Here is a 20154-nt window from a genome sequence, read left to right as displayed (position 1 = left end):
TTTTATCTTCACGTAAATTATGTCACTCAATTAATGAAGTGTTTATCCAGCTTGAAAACAAACAAACAAAGAAAAGGTCAACACCAATTACAAAAGCTGCACAAAAATGCGACACCAAGCACAGGTGACAGAATCTAAGACATCCAATCCAAACACAGGACAAGGCAAAATGAGAATACATCCGCAAGACAGAAAGCACATTGCTTTAATTTCCACTAATTGACAGCAGGTTGTAGATACCACAGCTGTTGGATGTGGATGCAGTCAAATACAGTGTTGTCCATGTGTATTGTTTTGGCCGTGTTTAGTTCATGACGAGACAATATGTGTCATTTTTATGCATTCCTTTTATTTATAAAAGTTAGTATGGCAATATTGGATTGAATAGTATGAATCATGATAGATGCAGACATGAAATTTGGTAAATGGTGTAGAGCTTTTCTAGTCTTCTGACCACTCAAAGGGCTGTATAGTACATGTCACCATTTCACACACACATTCATACACTGATGGCAGAGGGTGCCATACAAAGTGCCAATCTGCCCATCAGGATCCAATCTAAATGTTCATTCATTCACACACACACACACACACACACACACACACACACACACACACACACACACACACACACACACACACACACACACACACACACACACTGATGGCACTGCCTTCAGGAGCAATTTGAGGTTCAGTATTTTGCCCAAGGACACTTTCGACTTGCGGACTGGAAGAGCCAGGAATCGAAACACAGATCTTGTGATTAGTGGATAACCCACTCTACCTCAGCTGCCCGTTTGAAATAAGTAACTGGATTATATTAACTTTATTTGTGTGTAAAGGCAGATATACTGGTTTCAATCAAATGCAATCACCAATAGGATACACTGTTATGTACATTATGGTAATATTCAGGAAGACAATAATAAGATATACTAAAGACATTGTAAAGTCAGACTAATGCATATTAATATACAAGCACTTTTTTTTTTACAGATATATAGTGTCTATGATTTGATCACTTTATACGTTCAGTACATTTTAGCACAGTGCTTTTTTTTCTCAGACTTGTCTATCAGTCTGGCTCTGCACCGAGAGGGCAGGGCCATGTCAAAGTCCACGTGCACCGCTTAAAGAGGCGGGGTTCCGTCTCGCCGCTCGCCCGCTGATCACATGCAGAAAGCGTGGTGTTTGTAATTGCTGCGCAACAAGCGGTGCGCGGACGCCGGTTGTCAGAAAGACGTTTGATGCCAGCTGTACGCGGCAGTGTATCTTAAAGCGCATTCTCTCCAAACTGCTGTCAATCTTGTACTTTTTATCAGAGCAGAGCGGAGAGATTCCGGTTCTTGTGTGAGTAAAGGGGAGAGTCCTTTCATCAGACCAAGACATGCAGTCCGCTCCTCCCACAGGACGGTGATGATGATGATGATAATGGTGGTGATGATGATGAAAATAATGAGTAGTGCTCCGGCTATCCTTTGAATTCTCAGACATGAAAGTTGTTTTAATGGTCGGGAGCAGCTTATTGACTGCTGTGGTCAGGAATGTATCCACACTTCATGATGTAGCAGTAAATCACTTCTCTACCTTTTTGCAGCTTTTGACTGTGAACTCTCAAACAGAGACTTTACTGTGTATTGTAAATGGAATAGGATGATGTGGCTGAATGGGGCCATGGTTAACTGGAGGGGATTTGCAGATCGTGAATAAAGAAAAAAAACCCCGCAATACTCATTATTATTCATTATTTTCATTTTTTGCCTTAATAAATGATCATGAGATGATGCAAATGCATGCCTTTTTTTTGACAGTTTTCAGTTTTAAATTCAGCAGCAGTCTATATATTCTACCTGATAGAATATTCTGACAATGTGCCCAACTTAAGTAAGTAAGATAATACCTAGTAGAAAGCTGCTGAGCTCGGTGAGACGGAAGCCTAATAAAACATTGCCATTCCCATGTAAAACTGCGCAGGGTCGATCAGCATGGATTACTTTCAGGCCTACATCTATTCTTCGGCTATTGACAACCTCTCCCTTTCCAGTGTGCATGACTGGAGCTCTCACTAGCGCTGCTAGTGGACAATCAAACCTACACACCCTCCTCCAGACACACTCGCATTTCCCATTTCTTACTTCTAGTCTAAATTAGATAGCAAGACGTAGTGTCGGAGCTCACAGATCGCGTAGAATTAGTTTGAAGTATTAGCGCTAGTTAAACAGCAAATCTGAAATTCAACATGGAGTCCCCTCCAGATCCAGCGAGCGACCCGGGCAACAGCGCCTCGGAGCCGGCTACCCCGGTCAGGGAAACCCCGGTAAACCTGGAGACGCTCCGGAAAGCGGACCATCCAGCCCCGGTTCGAAGGCAGACCTGTTCAAGCACCAACAGAGGTAAGAGGGACGCGTTTCGCTTTGTAATGTGTGTGAAATAAAGACCGATCGCGGATTTTTTTTTTTTTTATATCAAACTTCAAAATGAATTAAATCGCTTCCCCATAAATAACTGCACAGTCTAAATTCACCCAACCACAGGGACATGGCTTTTTATTGCGTACCACCGCGGCTTTTTACCCGTTCGCTTGTAATTATTGCCTCGGTGTGTGTTGCTGGTTTTCAGGCTCCACTGACAGCTCGAATCATAGGGGGGTGATACGGTCACAGATGTCACGTTTACTCTGACTGCAAGATAAATCAATTACCCAGCAACTTCACGTTGACCAGCAGGAGCTTTTCCTCGTGCCAAAAAGGGCCAACCTGTCCGCCCAAACGCGATATTGTCAAAGTGTCAAAAGTGAACTTTTGGAAACTGCGGGCTAGTTTATCGATCAGTCCCATTCTCCTTTGTATAGGGACGTGTCCTCCACTGTTCCTGCTACAGCACACAGCGCCGTCTGGCTGGGTTTGTTTTTTTTACATCTCCAGCTAACAGATTCTAGGCTATTCCTGTGTGCAAAAAGACGCCCAAGCAGCTGGAATTTGTTTAGCTCTCAAACACTGTTTCAAGCATGAGGGGCGCTGCACGCCTTTAGCGACTAAACCTCCACATGATCAGACAATGCAAAAACTAAAACGGACCTATATTATCAATTAGCCCGTCAACAGTCTTTCTACATTTCTGCTGAGGAGTAGTTCATTTTTACATGATTTATCCACCACGTCCCGTCCATGTTGTACAGTACAGACAGTATTTAACCACACCCCCTCTCGGCTGTCTCCAGCACAGGCTAACCGGGCTCATCCAAGTTCAAAGAAATACGGATTTCTCTACCGATTCTTGACAGGCACGGTTGGCGTGTACATTGCAGTGAGGCGAGCAACGTACATGTGGCAATTAATTAATTGCGCTGTGTGTTTTTTGTGTGCGCACTCTTCCTGCGCGCAAGGGTATATTTAGAGTGTGATATGGTGAATGTGGAATGTAAGCTGGTTATGTAACAGGTTTAGCCATAAACAGAGGCGCGCAACTGAGAGCAGAAATCATCATCATCGCAGATCTTTTCGCTTTATAGACTAGAGTTACCCCACTCTCCACGAAAACCACCACTATTAAATTAAAAAAGAAAATCGCTGTACTTCAGCGGGCATTTATATACCACTGAAGGGAAACTGTGACTTTGTGGGTTGGCACAGCCTGGAGCACTTATGTAATAGCGGAGAAAAGACAGGTTGTTGGGAAGCTTCGTGGATTGATTTCTATTTTTTCGCAAGTCTGACTTTGAGACACTCCTAACCTGCTGACCCATATTCACACTTTTATGCACAGGATTAAAGTGTGTCTGGGAAAGAGAAAGACAGGAAAAAGAACGCCTTCAGTCTGTTATGTAATGCGAACGGGTGAAAAAACCCAACAACTATGTTCTGTGGGACAACCTCTGCAGCCAGGAGTTTCCCTGCACTGGAACTTTATTTAGTTCTTTGCCCAAAGAATAAGAATGTTTGTTAGAGGGGGTTAGCAGTAGAGGGCTTTTCGAAAAGTTTTAAGAACTTTTTTAGTGGCAGTCCACATTTTTCTGAATTGGGTTATGAATGATTCAATTCCTAAATTGCTTCATCCCATCATGTTTACCTGCGTTGAACATATCTCATGTAGAAATATTCAGAACATCGTCCATGTAGGAGAGCAGAATAAAAGTTAGCTTTCATGACAAAATGATGGCTTAATTGCTATGTTTAAAAAAGCATTGATGCAAAAGTACAAGTGTTCTATTAAAGTAACTGCAGTTGGTTTATTGCGTCGGCACAGTTCAGTTCAGTGCAGATTCCTCAAAAAATAAAACAATAAACGTCTATGGCTCACGGTAGTGTTACAGGCCTGTAAAACATTTTTTAGGATTACAGCTATATGCTCAGGCTTTCAAGCCAGCCACAGAAAGCAACATCTGAAAGGCGGCAGACACTTGCTCAAGCACAGTTTCCCTCTTTACACCAGCTGTATTAGACTTTCTGAGGATGCACATTTCTTATCCTGCACACAGAGCATTTACTGTTTTAACCCTGAGTGCTAATACCTTTTTAAGTAGAAAGGGCTTACTTCAGCAGAAACTCTGCTGTAAGACTTGAGTGGGTCAGAGAACAGGCCTTGGAGGGCTGTGGATATCATTACTGGGAAAAAGGAAGGGTGTTATTTTCATATTGCAAGATCCCTCGCTTCGCAAATTTGGAAACAATCAATATTAATGACTTGGTTATGTAAGGTCACGGTTTGTCTCTGCAGAGGCTTGAACCCTCACAAATGCACAGCTCTGAAGCCGCAAATCTGATAAGAGCTCCGGTGTCCGGGATCCTCCGTTAACATGAGTATGTTTGAAAGTGTGTGTGTGTGTGTGTGTGTGTGTGTGTACACAGTGCATGTGCATGTTGTAGTGGTATAGTGCCCCTATGTGACACTGACCACTACGCTTGTTTTCTTGTGTTGCACAAATGCTTGTTATTTAGTCATCTGAACGTCATGCTCCTTCGTTCGGGAGAAAGATGTGGAATTGATTGCTAAAACATTATGTTGCCTTTATCATTGTCAGAGTTGTAATTAGCTGAAGTGCGATGTGGTTTCTTACAGTAGAAAATATTGCAATGTGTCCTACTTATTATTCTTACCTCAGTTTCATATCTAGATTCCACCTACCCGTAAGATAAACTATGTATCAGTTTTAAGTGTTTCATTGTGGGAAGCAGCTCTTTCTTGACACTGCGGTTTTAGTAGCTGATCCAAACTAAAAAGGCAGGGTTAAAAAAAAAAAAAATGCAGTCTTCTCTTAACGAACACGCAACCAGACTTTCACCAGCAGTTTTATTTTTGGGTAGCGAAATGAGAGCTCTCGGCTAGAGTGGCAGCATTTATTCAGTTGTTGTTGACACAAGACGGATGAGGTGCAGGGACGCAGAGGCTTTAAAAAAAAAAAAAAAAAAAGGTTTTACACAAAATCTTAGAAAGCTGGGAGTTGGCATTGGGCTTGTATGCCATTCGAGTGGACAGCAACATTATTGGGCCTGTGGCATTCTCAAATTCAATGAATTAGGGCTCCCCGCCCGCTGGAGAGCATGAAGATACAGGTATGGGCTTATAGCTGAGCCTTCAGCCCGGGCAGATCCGAAAGAGGAACTCCATTAGGTGTCTCCTTTTTTCTGGCTGGCTGCTTGTAACATAATATCTAGTTTCAGTCCTCCTGCGTTTTCAATTCTTAAATGTGGGTGAGGTGATGATATCATGAGCTCTTTTATTGGTACCTGTCAGACCGTTAACGTTGTTAAATGCTAATAATCAGCCTATTTGAAGTCAAAGCTCGGTATTTGATTTCTTCACATGAAGTTCCCCTCAGACCAACAATATAAAACAGTTTAACTGAAAAAGATAAACAGTATTTCTCCGGCTGTACGCTGAGCTGTTACATAGGTGGTGACATCTGCTCTCAGTTTAGACTTTGGCACCACTACCTTTTGTAAAAAAAAAAAAAAGTTTTGTTTTTATGAGCTTCAAAGGTCAGATTTCATTTGAGTGGCAGCTTGCTTATCTAAGGAGGATGTACCTGTGAATGTCAACATAATATCAGGATTAGTGGTTAAATAAGCACTAATTGAGATTTTATCATGCCAGTTATCAGGCCCTTTCTTTCTTGCTGTCTGTTCAAAATACCAAAGTGCGTAAAATAATGAAATATTGGTTTGGCTCAAATTGTCCTACTTATTTGTAAAGTGCTATAATTGTTATGTCCCGTTAAGTGAAAAATCCTTTTTGTCTTTTGTGGATTGTTTTCCTTTCTATCGTCAGATGCCAAAAATATGGTTATTATTAAAAATATTATTCTCCTGTTAAGATTACTTTTGTTTTCTTTGTGTATACATGTGTACTGTATATAACAACTCTGTCCAATAAGACATGATCGTTCATATTAAAGTTTAGTTTTGTAATAAAGGTAACTAGATAATGCAGACCAGAGAGGCGTGTTGGTCTCTATACAGAAACTTTGTTTGCAAGTGTCTCAGTGGGGTAATAAATGGCTCAATTTTTAAGCTCAATTTATTTAAATCAAGTTCCTCTTGACTTTAGGAAACAGGTCCAGCTTTGCGTGAAGTGCAAGTTAACTTTTTTGGTCAAGCGGTTAAGGTTAGCTGTATCAGTGCTTCATCTATGGGGCTTCAAGATTTTTTTAGTTTGAGCTTTGAAACTACCACATCTAAGAAATTAAGGAGTTATAAATCATGCAATAACTTGTGATGGTGTCGAGTGGAACTTTTTCTGTATTTGGTACAAGGAAAGCTGCATAAGTTCTTGACTTCTTTGGATTATACTTTAATTACATTTTAGACATTGTCTTTGGTCTTCCCCAACCAGTGAAAATATACACACTGGCTGGACGTTGCTCACTGTCATCAAGCAAACCATTGCCTGAGTTCGATACTTGACTCCTGATTCTCTCTATGAGAACATCTGGGCCAATAGCTTCAAAGTTCCCAATGCTGAAATCTGTAAGCAAATACAATTTCCATAATTAATTCTGTGGCACCTAATATGAAGCAGAAAACTCTGTTTACAAAGTTCAAGTTATTTGAGTCCACGTGCTTTCAAGCAGTACTAGGACTGTCAATGAATTTGCTAAATTCGAATATACAAATAGTAAAATAAAAAGATATTGGAATAGGAAAATTAATGTTTGATTGTTAAAAATGGCAGCACTGCCATGGTTTTCTGCCTCGCGCATACTGAATGTATTACATGACGGGAGTCACACAACGTCACTTTCATTGATGGGAAATAAAATGTAACGTAAGGTCAAGCTGAACGAGGATAACAAGCGAAATAGGACACTTTCAGGCGATCTCCCTCCACCCAGCTGCCCCCTCCATTTAGGTCTTTGTAGTGAAATGAGGAGGTGTTGTATAGATAACTCTAAATGATCCTCATTTCAACTTCACGAATCAGCCATTCCTCTACCACTTCAGTTTGGACACAAAGTTATGGACATAATGCACATAAATGGATATTATAATAGTTTGAAACCTATGGGTTTGTTTTAGAAGGAACATTTAAACTTCATTTGTGGTTGGTTTGACAGCGCTAATCAGTCGAAAGTGCGGCGGTTGTACAAGTTGTTAATTGGTGCTGCCATATTACCAAACCGTTCATTTCACTGCTCAGGATACACACTGTAGATAAAGAACTGGAAGTTAAAGGGTTTGACAAAGTAAAACACTCCTCCAGGAATGCATAGCACAACTGTTCTGGTGTAACTGCATTTCTTTGGTAACCTGTGAGTCATTTTTCAGATTTATCGGGCGTATACTGTGGCCAACGCAATGCAAGCCCTAATAGGCTATATTAATTTAAAAAAGTTTAGAAATGTCAAACTTACTCTCGACCAATCTGAAGTTTTATTCTTGTGGGGCAGTTTATTTTGGAGTTTGAATCACCAGTGACTTAACTGGGGCTGGCGAGGAAGTTTCAACTGGTGACAGACACCAGATTTGATGTGAAATCTCCAGTGGTGAATGACAGCTCAGATCTATGGCCCATTTACAGAAGTTTGTATCTTAGAAATAAAAGTCTGCATAGTAATGACCGGAAATACTCCAGATGCATTATTGGAGGGCGTTAAAGGAGTCTAAATTTAATGTGGTACACTGTGACCTAAGTACTGGTGCTGCTTGGCTCTGTGCGGCTCTGTGCCTCTCTGATATGAATTGGGCCCCTTAGAAGAGGCCTGGAGGGAGAGAGGTGCTGAGAGGGGTCTAAAGGATCACTCCGAGGAATTATTATGTCGCATCTCGGGCCAAGCCTTTCACATCTCTACCAGTGTGGAGGGTGCAAATCCCCGAGCATGTAGGTGAGCCCTTCCCACTAAAAAAAAACAGCACTCACTCAGGATCTTTACCAGCAGCATCTCTGAAACCGTCATTCTTGTGCCTTTGAACAAAGTCTTACTGGATATACATACATCCATGCTGCCTCATGTCAAGTCATGTCAACATAAAGCCATGAGTGTCTACACACTCAGAGAAGAGATATATATTTTACCACAGAGCCTTTACGGCTTCATGCAGGCTGCAGAGCGCTGACATATGTTGAACACTTGAGAGAAAAATCTCCCGGCCACGCAGGGTCTCCCAGACGTTATGTGCGTGTGCACACTTTAAAACAGGAAGAGGTAACGTTGTAAAATCTAAAGTATGTTAGTCAAACACCACACCTCAAGAGCCTCTTAACCATTATTTATCTTGCTTTTCTGAAGACTAAGTGGTCCTCACGGCAGCTCTGTTTGAAGGACTGTTGAGTGGTGGACTATGACATCAGTCAAAGATGAAAATGGAAGTACGTGTTGCATGTTGTAGCCGTCTAGCATAGATGAAGACCGGTAACAAGCCAGAATAATCCATGTGCTTTCTCCTCTGGTTAGAGTTATGCTAATGTGCCTTAACAATGTCTGCACATGTATTCTCAGGATTTATTAAATATAACTAGGATAGTCTAGACTCGAAAAAGGTGTTCTCAGGAGTTGCTGAAACTTTCAAACACATCAGTCTGGCTTCATTAGTTTCTGCGTCATTATTTCACCACAGTTTTTATTCATTTGCAGAAATCCATCTTAAAATTTAACAAATATTATAAATAATATAGTTTCTGGAGCAGATCATTTTTTCCCTAGTGCCTATTCTTTTGATTTTTCTTTAGTCCTATCACTTGGGGTAAGGTAATAATACTGAGGAAGTCGAAGCACACGTATCACATCCTCCACCGTAATTTTTGTTACATCAGTACCACTGGAGTATTACTCAACAAAGTTTATTTGTCACCAAAAAATAAAAAAAAACTTTTGGAGACAAGGGAGATAAAAACGACTTGAAAATCAGTGTCATTTCTGTTGGCTTGATTATTTATATTGGAATAACAAGCGCGACTTAATCTCATAAATAAAAAAGGGAGAGATACAGATCCGTCCCCTCCAGGTACTGCCACCACTTAATCGAATTAGCTCCACTCTCAGGCTTGACGGGCTCTTCAAACACCCCTGGTGACTTCTGAGTGCCGATTACAATCAGCTACTATTTTCAGCCTTTGATTAAAATCTGGTGAGGTTGGACAGAATTTTTTTTAGCGCAGAACCAACTAATTATTAACATCGCAGCCCAGCTCTTTTTTTGTTGCTGGTTACAGAGGGCCAATGGGCTGGAGTACTTAAGCAATACCCATAAGTATTAATCATGTTGAATCACTCTGTGTGAAACTATTAGCTTCTTCTTATTGAAACATCTCACAATAGTCTGTGTTGTCCAAACACAGATCTTTCTACCGACCTTTGTGTAATTTTAAACCAATCGGAGTGTAGAACTCTGGCTTGATTATTTGTGAAATCAAAGAAGACATTTGGATACGTCTCATAGTGTAACATTATAAGACTATAATCGTTTTTAGATAATCCAGTTCCCCACACAGGAGGGGTCGTCACAATGCAGATGTTCTCATCTGGCAAACGACAATAATGCTCACAATTTATTACTCATGAAATAATAGAAGATGATCACGATTGTTCATGCCTCACACAGTATGTCATAGAATCATTGTAATGTGCCTGTCAAACACAATTCTGCTCTTTTGTTACTTTCAAAAGGCGGCTTTTGAATATGAACAAGTCACTAATGAATATTTGGTTCTTGCATGTCTGCGGATTGATTGCTTTAGGAGGCGTACTAAGACGGAGTGTGGCAACGCTGCTGCTGTGCTGCTTTCTGACAGTGATTGAAAGACAGAGTCACTCTTCACCATGTATGGCCCACGAATCCTGCTCTCATTCACTGACAAATATCAGCTGTCTGATCAATCAATATTTGCAGCTTTATTTTACTAATGCAGTACTAAAGAGGCAATAATTAATGCCATGCTGGGTTGTTAAAAGCCTATTTTTATGTGACAGACAGAAATAGACCTACAGAAATAGGAAGATGAAGGCCTTTGGTTGATGTTGATAGTGGCACATCGTGCAGACGTTCCTTATACATTGTACTATGTCCTTGTGATTAACTTAGCACACAACAATCCCTGTTGTCAAATGTTATTGTACAAAACAAGAGTTATAGCTAGGTTAAGGACAGTACTTTTGGGTAGTGGCAGGTAAATAAAAATCCAAATGCAACTCAAATCAACGTAAATAAAATGTAATCAAACACAAATCAATGTCTTTATGAATTCAGAAATATTTGATTTTTTTTTTACTTTTGGCAAAACCTTCATCAATGTAATATCTCTTTATGAACTGTTTTCATTCAGCCATTGTTGAGGTTTGAGTAATTGAAATATAGTATGAAACAGTTTAACTGAGGGAATATTCATTCGATGTCATCTTGTGTCAAACAAGTGTTGCTTGTGATGCTCATTAATTTCTGCTTGCTCCACTTGCGGTGTTTGGGCCCTCTTTGCTGGCTCCGTGCCACAGCGTCTTCTGAAAGAGCCACTTCATCTCTGTCAGGGGCAGGTGGAAATTTGCTGCACACTTCTAATTGGACAAAGTGCCTTTCAAACTCTGAGCCATCATACACAGATCAGATTATCATCCAGACCAGGTGTCAACAGAGGTATTTCACCTCCCTCCTCTCCTCCTGCTCTCTTGTGCATCTCTTTGTGGACTTTCAGATTCTCCCTGTTTTGCTTTTTAAACCCCCTGCCGCCTAGTGGCCCAAGGCATAATAGGCCTCGTTGTACAGATTGATTACAAGAAAGTGCACTTGTTATTTTCACTTTGGAGCTTTTATCGTGTTTGCACCTCATAAAAGTGATTTTACAGTTGATGCTAAATTTGCCTGCCTATGATCCCTCCTAAGTTTAAAGCAATAGCTTGGTCATCTTTTGTCTCAAGTACAGAAACAGCCAGAAGGAGAATGTGAGGCTGCAGGCTAGCTGACAGGGGGCTTTAAGGTCTGCAGTATATCTCAAGGCCAGACTTCACTGTGCTTGTAAAAGTAATAGGTGAAATCTTCAGATCTATTCTTCACATAACAGGTAACCAGCGAAAAGAGCATAACTCGAGTGATGTTATTTTGTCTGTTTGAAGAAGCTAAAAGCATGACTGCTGAATTTTGAATGAACCAAGTGAAACAGACTAGTGACTGATGTAAGAATAAAGTGCAGGTGGTCTAAATGTGAGAAGATGACAGACTTGTTCCTTTCATATTTTTACATATAAAGTACAGAAACATCTACCATATTTTATAGACAGCTAAGTGAAAAAAGAAGCTTGCTTGTTTTTCAGTTGACAGCTTGTAAATGGGAAATAAGATTGGGCATAAAATTTAACCTTGAAGAGCAGCCCTGGTAATGTGTGTGAAATAGAACAAGCTGAACCGATTACACCAAGTGTTGTTCTTTCGTTACGTATACAATATTTTAGTCGGTCAAATTCCTCCGTGTTAAGTGTCAAATCACAAGATCTACATGAAACCTGATTTTTGTGTACTTTGTTTCTGCGCACAAAAGCTGTTCTTTGACTTACAACAACTTTGCACTGTGGTGGTTGTTGTTGTTGTTGTTGTTGTTGTTGCTGTTGCTCTGCTTCTGACATGCAGCACTGATGTGAAAGTAAAACTTTTGTATTAGTGAAAGAATTAAGTGAACAATATCTCATTATATCACAGTATCCCTTGATAGCAGAAACCAGTTGCATGCAGTGATAAATACATTATCACTGCTCCTTTCACACATCGGGCAAACTTGGCAAAATTTTGGCATACTCAATTGCTTATCTTGTCTGCACGTCGTCGGCGCAGATGTATTACCCTGTGCTGATTTGATTCTGGGCAAAGGGAAGCGGACAGGAGAGATTGATGGTGCTGTCCCCAGTCAGACAGATAACACCTGATTCTGCCTGCAGGGGGTTGGTCTAGCACACTCCTCCCCTGCACCTCAGATGCGTGGAAGGCTGTGCCGAGGAGGTGAACCGTTCCTTCACTCAATGCAAATTCCGGGCCACATTCAGAGATGATCCCAGGACGATTGAGCCAATGTGGCCCCGAGCACTCGGCGCCACACGATCCATGCATCAGCCACACCTGGGAGAAACCAACACAGGCGTGAGGGTCATTTGTTTAACACAGGTGCATCATGTATCTCGGCGCACTCAAACGAGCGCATGCACACACGTACCCGCACGCTTGAACGCACGCTCGGAGGCAGACGCATGCCTGAATGCACACACACGCACAGCTACACAAGTGTTAATGAAATGCTGTCTGCGCACATGGTTGTATATTGGAAGTCTTGATGAAGTATCACTAGGGAAAATACTGTAATAGAACAGTACTTTGTGTACTTTAGGAAACACTGTTTAAAGGAGTGTGATGAGGTCTGTAAGATAGTTGCAGTTCTGTGATAAATTACGAATATACTGCATCAGTATTTGATAAGTATTTGATAAGCAGCACTTCTCAAACTGGATTCATATTTTTAATAAGCTTAAGCTTTCAAATGGATGTTCCCAAGATCTCTCTTCGCAGTGATTAATAGACAGAAAATAAATCAAACATTTGATAATTGATTCATTATCAAAATATTTTGTGAAACAAAATAAGCTATTTGAGGACTGTAGTTAACTCATTGATAGTAAAAATAATCATTGTTTGCAGCTCTAGTATACGTGAAGAACAACAGAATACTCTTCACATTGGCATCACACTTGCATGTTCCCTGCTTTGACGGCACCATATGGACACAGAGAGCATTTAAAAAAAATACTCTGCTCTTCGCACTTTAAAAGCTCTTTTGATGCTATTACATCATTTGTTATAATTCACCAACCATCAGTAACATCTGAGCATCTTATGATCCCCATGAATCAAAGCATGTTGCAACATCTTCAAACAAACATACAGTGGAGCAAAACATTTTTTGTTTTGTTTTTTTAAATTCAATAACAAGGAGTGCAGCACAGGTTCTCAGTGTGTGAAGCAGATGGTGAAAGGCTAGTGTATAATAGATCTCAATATTAACTGCAGCACATGCTGAGAGTGTCGGTGGATGGCACACAGCAGAGTAAAAGAGAAGCAATGACCTTCTGTCCCATCATTTACCCTCTTCTGCCCCCCATACCGCTCTCAAATTACTTTGTTTTAGCCAATTAAAGCAGCCGGCTGAGCATCAAGCAGGCTGCAATTTTTCGCTCACCTGGACCCATGTGACATTATCGCTCTGTCATCAGGAGAGATGGCCGTAAGTGGGAATCTCCGGCGTGGCACCGTGCCACCTAAGACCCCACTGTGTTCGCTGAGATTAATGCAATGATTCTCCCTCCGACTTGCAAGAATCTCAGTCAGCTCTCTCACCTGTTCCCGGTGACACTCGCACAGCTCCTCACTGCATGAACCAATGAGCAAACGATTGCTGTGGTTATACCGCGCTCCAAAGCACACAATAGATATACGTCTAATGGAATTTCCTGTGTTTCCTCTAGTACATAAAATGATTAGTTTCGAAACGTGCGAGGAATCTATTGTCCTTAAGTTGCCATGTCGAAGATCAAGATACCATATGCTGAGGAATGGTTCTCCATCCAAATCCTTTAATGGCTCGATAATGGACAGAAAGTCGCCAGACACAACAATACCATGGCACGGGATGAGTGAAGGACCGGAGTGTGTGGTGTTTAACAGCCATACGAGCACAGATTATGTGCTTGAAGGGGCTGAATTGAGTGCCAGCAGTGACAGTTGGGCTGGGAATTGAGTGTGCCGGGGACGTGCGGCTTGACTCCGCTCGGCAACACCACTGGGTCCAGGGCTCATCTCCGTAGTCCTCCGCCTCCCCCCTCCTGTAGAGGCATTGTGGCCTGCCGTTTGCTCTGCTTCACCAGGGGAATGGACGGGCCCCTGTTCCCGCTTGATGAGCGCTCACTAATGGCTGCTTCTTTGAAAGCTGACGGGCCGTTTGAGGAGGAGTGTCTTTTACTTCCCTCCAGCTTGCCTTGGCCGGGCATTCGTCAGGCTGCCTGGCTTTGCTGTCCTGCCCACATGATGGTGCGCCAAGGGGCTGGAACGTCTGTCATTTGTTTTACTTTCAAATAAAAGTTGATGATTTACCAATAAAAAGTAAAAATAGTCTTTTGATGATGTCTGGAGGCATATGGAGAAAATGTTGCAATAGAGACATTTTCAGCACTGTGTCAGGCTAGAAATAACAAAAAGACAAAAGAGATTTGTCTTCTTACTTTTTTGTACCTCCTCTGATAATATAAAATAGTGTGGCCATAGCTTTTTTTAAACAAGTGAATTTAGTGCGATAGATTTCGCAATATGGCAGAGGACACTATATTAATGTCAACAAGCTGATTCTGTATCAGTTCATGTAACGCCTGGCCAAAATGCACAATGATGTCATGTAAGGAGGCAGACAAAGATGCAATCCCCCTCCTTCATGTTTTATTTAAGAAAAGGTATTGTTACTGTTCGGCTGCAGCAGCAGTCTTGAGGAGATGTATTGTTAACACAGCTTTAAACTGGGAGGTCTGTAATAACAAAATACGCAGCTGTGTTTGAAATTGGGCCCCTCGACAGTTTGCATACTTTTTACAGGTTGTTAATCCTCTATAGTTCACAAACCAAGCAAGATGACAAGAGCATCTACCGTAAGACGAGAGGAAACCAAAGGAAGTCTTAAAAGTGAGAAGTAGGCTGGTATTTTTGTAAAGACATATACACGATAGATGACAGCCGGATTGTGTTAACTCTTCATTGTACAGTTGATGGATCAGTAAAGCTGCCAGTTATGTGGTCGGTTATCCTCTGGTACCTTGACCTGTCTTTTCACCCCAGAGGGAGCCGTTGTTCCTGTTGCCCTCCTCTTCACTGGCGAACCAGCGTTTGGCTTCTGGAGACTCCATTAGGAAGATGGAGTCGTCCTTGGAAATCTGCTCTCTATAACTTCTCCAGTCTTCACTCTCTCTATCCCTCTCCCTCTCCCACTCTTGTTTCACATGCACTCTTTTTGCCCCACTTGAAACTAGGGTGGAGGTCAGAATGGCGAATTTAATGTAAGAGCTGACGTGCTTCTGTGGATCACCTTGTCAACTCAAAACAATAGGTTTGCAGGAGCTGTTACGGGGAATAAAGAATGTTCGCATGTTCCCAGAGAAATGTCCTCCGCTAGACATTCCCAAAAGAGATGAGAACATTTGTCCGCATACATTTTTACGGGTCCTGGCCCAGTAGCAAATGGAGGTTGAAGCATAATGAATTCATTTAACATGTGAGCAAAAAAGTTATTTCACCTGAGAGGTTCAAAAAGTCATCCAATTTGCATGTTAGAACTTTAACCCTTGTAATATTTGATTTGATCATTAACTGCACAAAAAGTCTGCATTGATCCATCTTATTCAGCTTTGAGTATGTAAATTCAAGCTCTTGTTTAAAACCAACAAATGATGTTGCAGCTTTATTAGGCTGCACATAATGTCCATGAAAAAGTAACAGATGTTAGCAGTTGCATAATGGTAAGAAAGAAGGAAAAAAAAAAAGCAGCCGGCTGTAGTGTTGTACAGCACTGTGATCAAATAGTTTCATTTGATCTGACCTCTTTGTCTCGTTGGTATATCTGGCTCTTGGTAGGAGCTCACTGTACAAAATGGCATGTCAACAAACAGGTTAGGATGAATGGCGACGAGAGCCAGTCAGGCTCATAAGGAAGTTAACTATGTAGTTGAGTGTATTCTGTATTCTAATGAGTGCAACTAATAAGGGCATGACAATAAATCAAGCTCTGTTTTTCCAGTCAATGGCCATTTATTTTATTTTGGAACAGGATGTTGAGGTATCTTGTGAAGTAATAAAAAAAAAATAACCCTGATTGATGGATGTTAATATAACCTCTTTATTCATTTCCATTTTCAGAGATCTCTCTCCAGTTGTCACAGGCAGTCTCCTCTCAAATTAAATTCATTTGGATATGACATTTTAATTGGAACACTATTCCCATTAATTGAACAAATTAGAGAGAGTCTGCTGGGGGAAAGGTAATCTCTGGGAGAGATGATTTTGGAATTCACAATTTAGAATTAAAAATCAGCTGCTTCGGCTTTGTTTGTGTGGCAGCCAGTTTGCGGCAGTACATGCACGCAGCGCCAGCGCTAGAGGTCTCGGCGGCACTCAGGGCTCACATTGTCTTCATTAAAAACGATTAAGGAATAGGTCAATTTAGTCTGCTTGGCTGGTCGGAGCGGTGCACTTCCTCCTATGAAATGTCTTTGTCTTCATCTGCTGGGTCACTCGAGCAGCAAATGTGATCCGTCACTGTTTTATGCATGTTTACATGTCTGATTGAACGTCTGTGAGAGTCATGGCAGCAGTCTTTAAATGTCATTTTGTTTTTTTATTGGTGTGTGTGCATACTCACACATGTTTGGGTGTTCATGCTGCTGTGCTCCTTTTCAGTACGCGTGCCGTCTGAGTGCTGATGAGTTGCTGTCTGATTAGCAATGAAAAGCGACGTTCACCCCGCAGCTTGAACTACTGTGAGCAATTAATTACGCTAATAAAAATCACCTTAAAATTTGTGCGGTTGATTTCATAAACATATGTTGAAACAGAAATGTTCCCTACATCAAACATGAGCTTTCTGTGATGTTTCAGGCTGAATGGATGCTGTTTCTGTGTGGCTAAATAGGGGTTTTTACCCCCACTGCTCACACAAGAATTCAGGATTCAATGTTCTTTGAACGTTCCTCCACATTAACTTCTGTTTAAAATGCAGTGTTTTTGGAATTGCCTTCCAGACAGACAATTAACACAAACTAAATACAAAATGTGTTGCACATTTTTTCATTTCAGGGTGGCCACCTGTCAGTTTAGGTAGAATGGCAATTTGGCCAGTAGAGAAAACCTGGTGCCAAGAAGAGCCAGGTGTAGATAAATGTTGCACATATGTTGTCAGATTATAAAGGAAATTGTCGATTCATCATGCATGTGCATTCTAACAAATGATTGCAACGTTCTCTAATTGTATGTACATTGTTCTAGACTATCACACACACACCGCATATGCAATAAAAGAGAAATCTCTGTTGCCCTGTTGCTAATATTTGAATTGCAGCTTTGCAAAATGAGCCTTTTGAAATTGCAGCTCATTGTGTTTCACCCTATCCAGATCATGGGGTTTCGCAGCTACCACATTGTTGTGTGTCAACAGACACTGATCACCTGTGACCACATGACTGAATGCTGAATATGATCCTTGAAAATTAAATACAGCACAGTTTTTGAAACACTAAAACCATTAGATTGTTCTTTCTTATTGAAATAATGTAAAATTTTACAATATTTCATCAACCACTGACACAAAATGTTCCTAAATTGAATCGCTACTCTTGCTCCTGACATGAATGAGGTAAGAAATAAAGAAAATGAATATCTTGCAAGGTCGGGAAGTACAGTAGTGTTCATGCATAGTGGTTGAGAGCCCTAATTGGAGCTCTCCATAGTAAAATGTGGAGGGGGAGCGGAGGATAGGTGTAAGGAGGAAAGAGAGAGAGAGCCAGACAGTGGGGGCTCCAAGATAGCGGGGCCGAGGGGAAAAGTTCCCCCATGCTTGTCAGAGTTTGAGCAAGTTCAGAATTGATGGAGCCCACAGGCAGCACTGCTAATTTTAGTTGAAATCACCTAAGTGGTTTGGCTAATTTATCCAGGCTCCTCGGCCTCAGCCCCTGGTTCCTGGCTCTCTGCTTTCTCCCCCTCCCTCCCAGATATATCCACAAAGCGTGAAGGTACCAGGAGGTGACAGTGGGAACAGAAGGGTATTTTGTGCCCAGCTGATTTGCGGGTGGTTTCAACCTGTGTCGTACATTTGGATATTGTTTGACCCTTAACGACAGCCCAGGTTCAACCATCTAGTCCATAAAATGATTCATACCACTTTTGTATTTAATGGATTTAATGGACAATTTAATTTGAAACCACGTGAAGAAAAAAAGATCCAATCGCTGATCAATCTGGTATCTCCTAATACTATTTTATATTTCTGATGGTTTAATGTAGATATGAGGATTTAAATATCAAAAGATGACAATCGTTTTAAAGCTTTTGGAGAGGGTTTTGCCAACAAGTCTGATTGTGTGTAATGATGGTCTGCCAGCTGGATATGCCGAACATGTTGAAGCTTAACAAGCATCATTGCTGGCTTTTGATTGTTTCATAACAAATCAGATAGCCCCTGCCTTTGCGGTTCCTTTGAACATCCATTTGATAGAAGGTTGAGAAAAATTTCATTAAAATGAAACTTAAAATTGGGATGAAGGCAACAGGTCAGCATAGATGAAATGAATATTGAGCTTCCCAGTAATTGCGATGCTGTTATATTCTTTGTAGAGGCTCGTAGGCTGGAACTGACTGAGTCTGGGATCTTGGATGTGACTGTAAAGGTTATTTTGTACGATTTTTGACGTCCACATGATGAAACCAGAGCAGGTTGTCTAAACAAGTGAAATATCAGGGTGACTGAAGTACATCAAAACCGTCAGACTTTGTGAGCTTCCTGAATGAGTAGCAGCATGGATATGCATGCCAAGATGTCGCTTGTGTTTATCTGTTGCTCGACTCAAGTGTTTCTATGGAGTAATTAGTGTCATACTTGCTCAGAGGATCCTATTCACTTAAAAAAAAAATCAATGGAATTGCTCACTGTCCGTTATTAAGTGACAGCTCATAATTGAGAATTTAATGATGTTAAATTACTGCAAGTGTGTTTTGCATTTCATAAGTCTAGTCACAACAGACAAGAAGCTTTTGTATTAAAAATAAGTCAAATGTGATCACACCTGATGTGACTTTACACTAAGTTCTAACAATGAAGATTGTGTTTATACAATATATGATTACTACAGTTATTAACCTGATTTTTTCTGATCATATGGGATATGTAAAATGTTATACCAGAAACTTTGTTAAGATGTTTAAAGGCAGATTGTGTTAGCAGCTTGAAAGAAACACAGAATTGCACACCAGGCCTGTGCAGTCATCCAATCACGAATCAATCATTTTGAAAGAAAAGTGCAGGCAAAACTGGGAAGGGAATGTGGCAGCTTTGGTGTTACGCTACCTTTGATGAAAAACACTTAAATCAATCTAGTAAAAAACTTGCAGAGACATTATGAAAAGCCCCCCTGTTTTCTCAATATTTAATTCACAGACAAATTAAATATTAATTGATTTCTGGTCTTTGTAAGGAATAGGTTAACCCCAGGTTCATATTCATCACAAGGCAGCAAAGAAATCTAGATTGCACTGGACTGTCTTCTTTATTTTATTTTTTGTGCAGAAGCATTAAAATGATGGCATATATGATTAGTTTGATTTATATATGATGATATGCATTTTATTATCTGGAACCGAGTAACAGATTATGACAAAAGACAGATAATGGGATGATGATAATGTTTCATTGTTATAAATCAATTATAATATATCCACAGCTAAGATGGAAATGTATTTCCATTCTTCCTGTTTTCAAAAGAGATAGCTGAATATAAACAGTTTGCTTTTCCACACAGAGCACAGTTCTTGAAACAAGGCTTTTTTTCAGACCAGTGATGAAGAGGAGATGTTTGCTGTCTTGTGTGCGAGCCAAACAGTATTTGGCAGATGAATATAGGGGTTTTATGTGCCAGGCACCTGGTCAAACTGCAAACAA

The 20154-nt window shown here is 40.8% G+C and overlaps 1 protein-coding gene across 2 annotated transcripts in view; it reads left to right on the top strand.

Moving 5' to 3' along the window:
• The first annotated feature begins 2092 nt into the window (after positions 1–2092).
• Positions 2093–20154, top strand: part of roraa (RAR-related orphan receptor A, paralog a) — a 174828-nt gene continuing 156766 nt past the window's right edge. For both annotated transcript variants that reach the window (XM_068724120.1, XM_068724119.1), the window contains exon 1: positions 2093–2396. In XM_068724120.1, the coding sequence (XP_068580221.1) occupies positions 2243–2396 (154 nt within the window). In that variant the 5' untranslated portion in view covers positions 2093–2242. The remainder of the gene's footprint in view (positions 2397–20154) is intronic.

The sequence above is a fragment of the Cebidichthys violaceus genome, unplaced genomic scaffold (genome assembly GCF_023349555.1).
Source record: "Cebidichthys violaceus isolate CVI_PGR_0920_01 unplaced genomic scaffold, fCebVio1.0.p SCAF_3, whole genome shotgun sequence".
Classification (NCBI taxonomy): Eukaryota; Metazoa; Chordata; class Actinopteri; order Perciformes; family Stichaeidae; genus Cebidichthys; species Cebidichthys violaceus.
The sequence above is the reverse complement of the archived record's forward strand: the minus strand, read 5'-3'. Positions and strand labels throughout refer to the sequence as shown.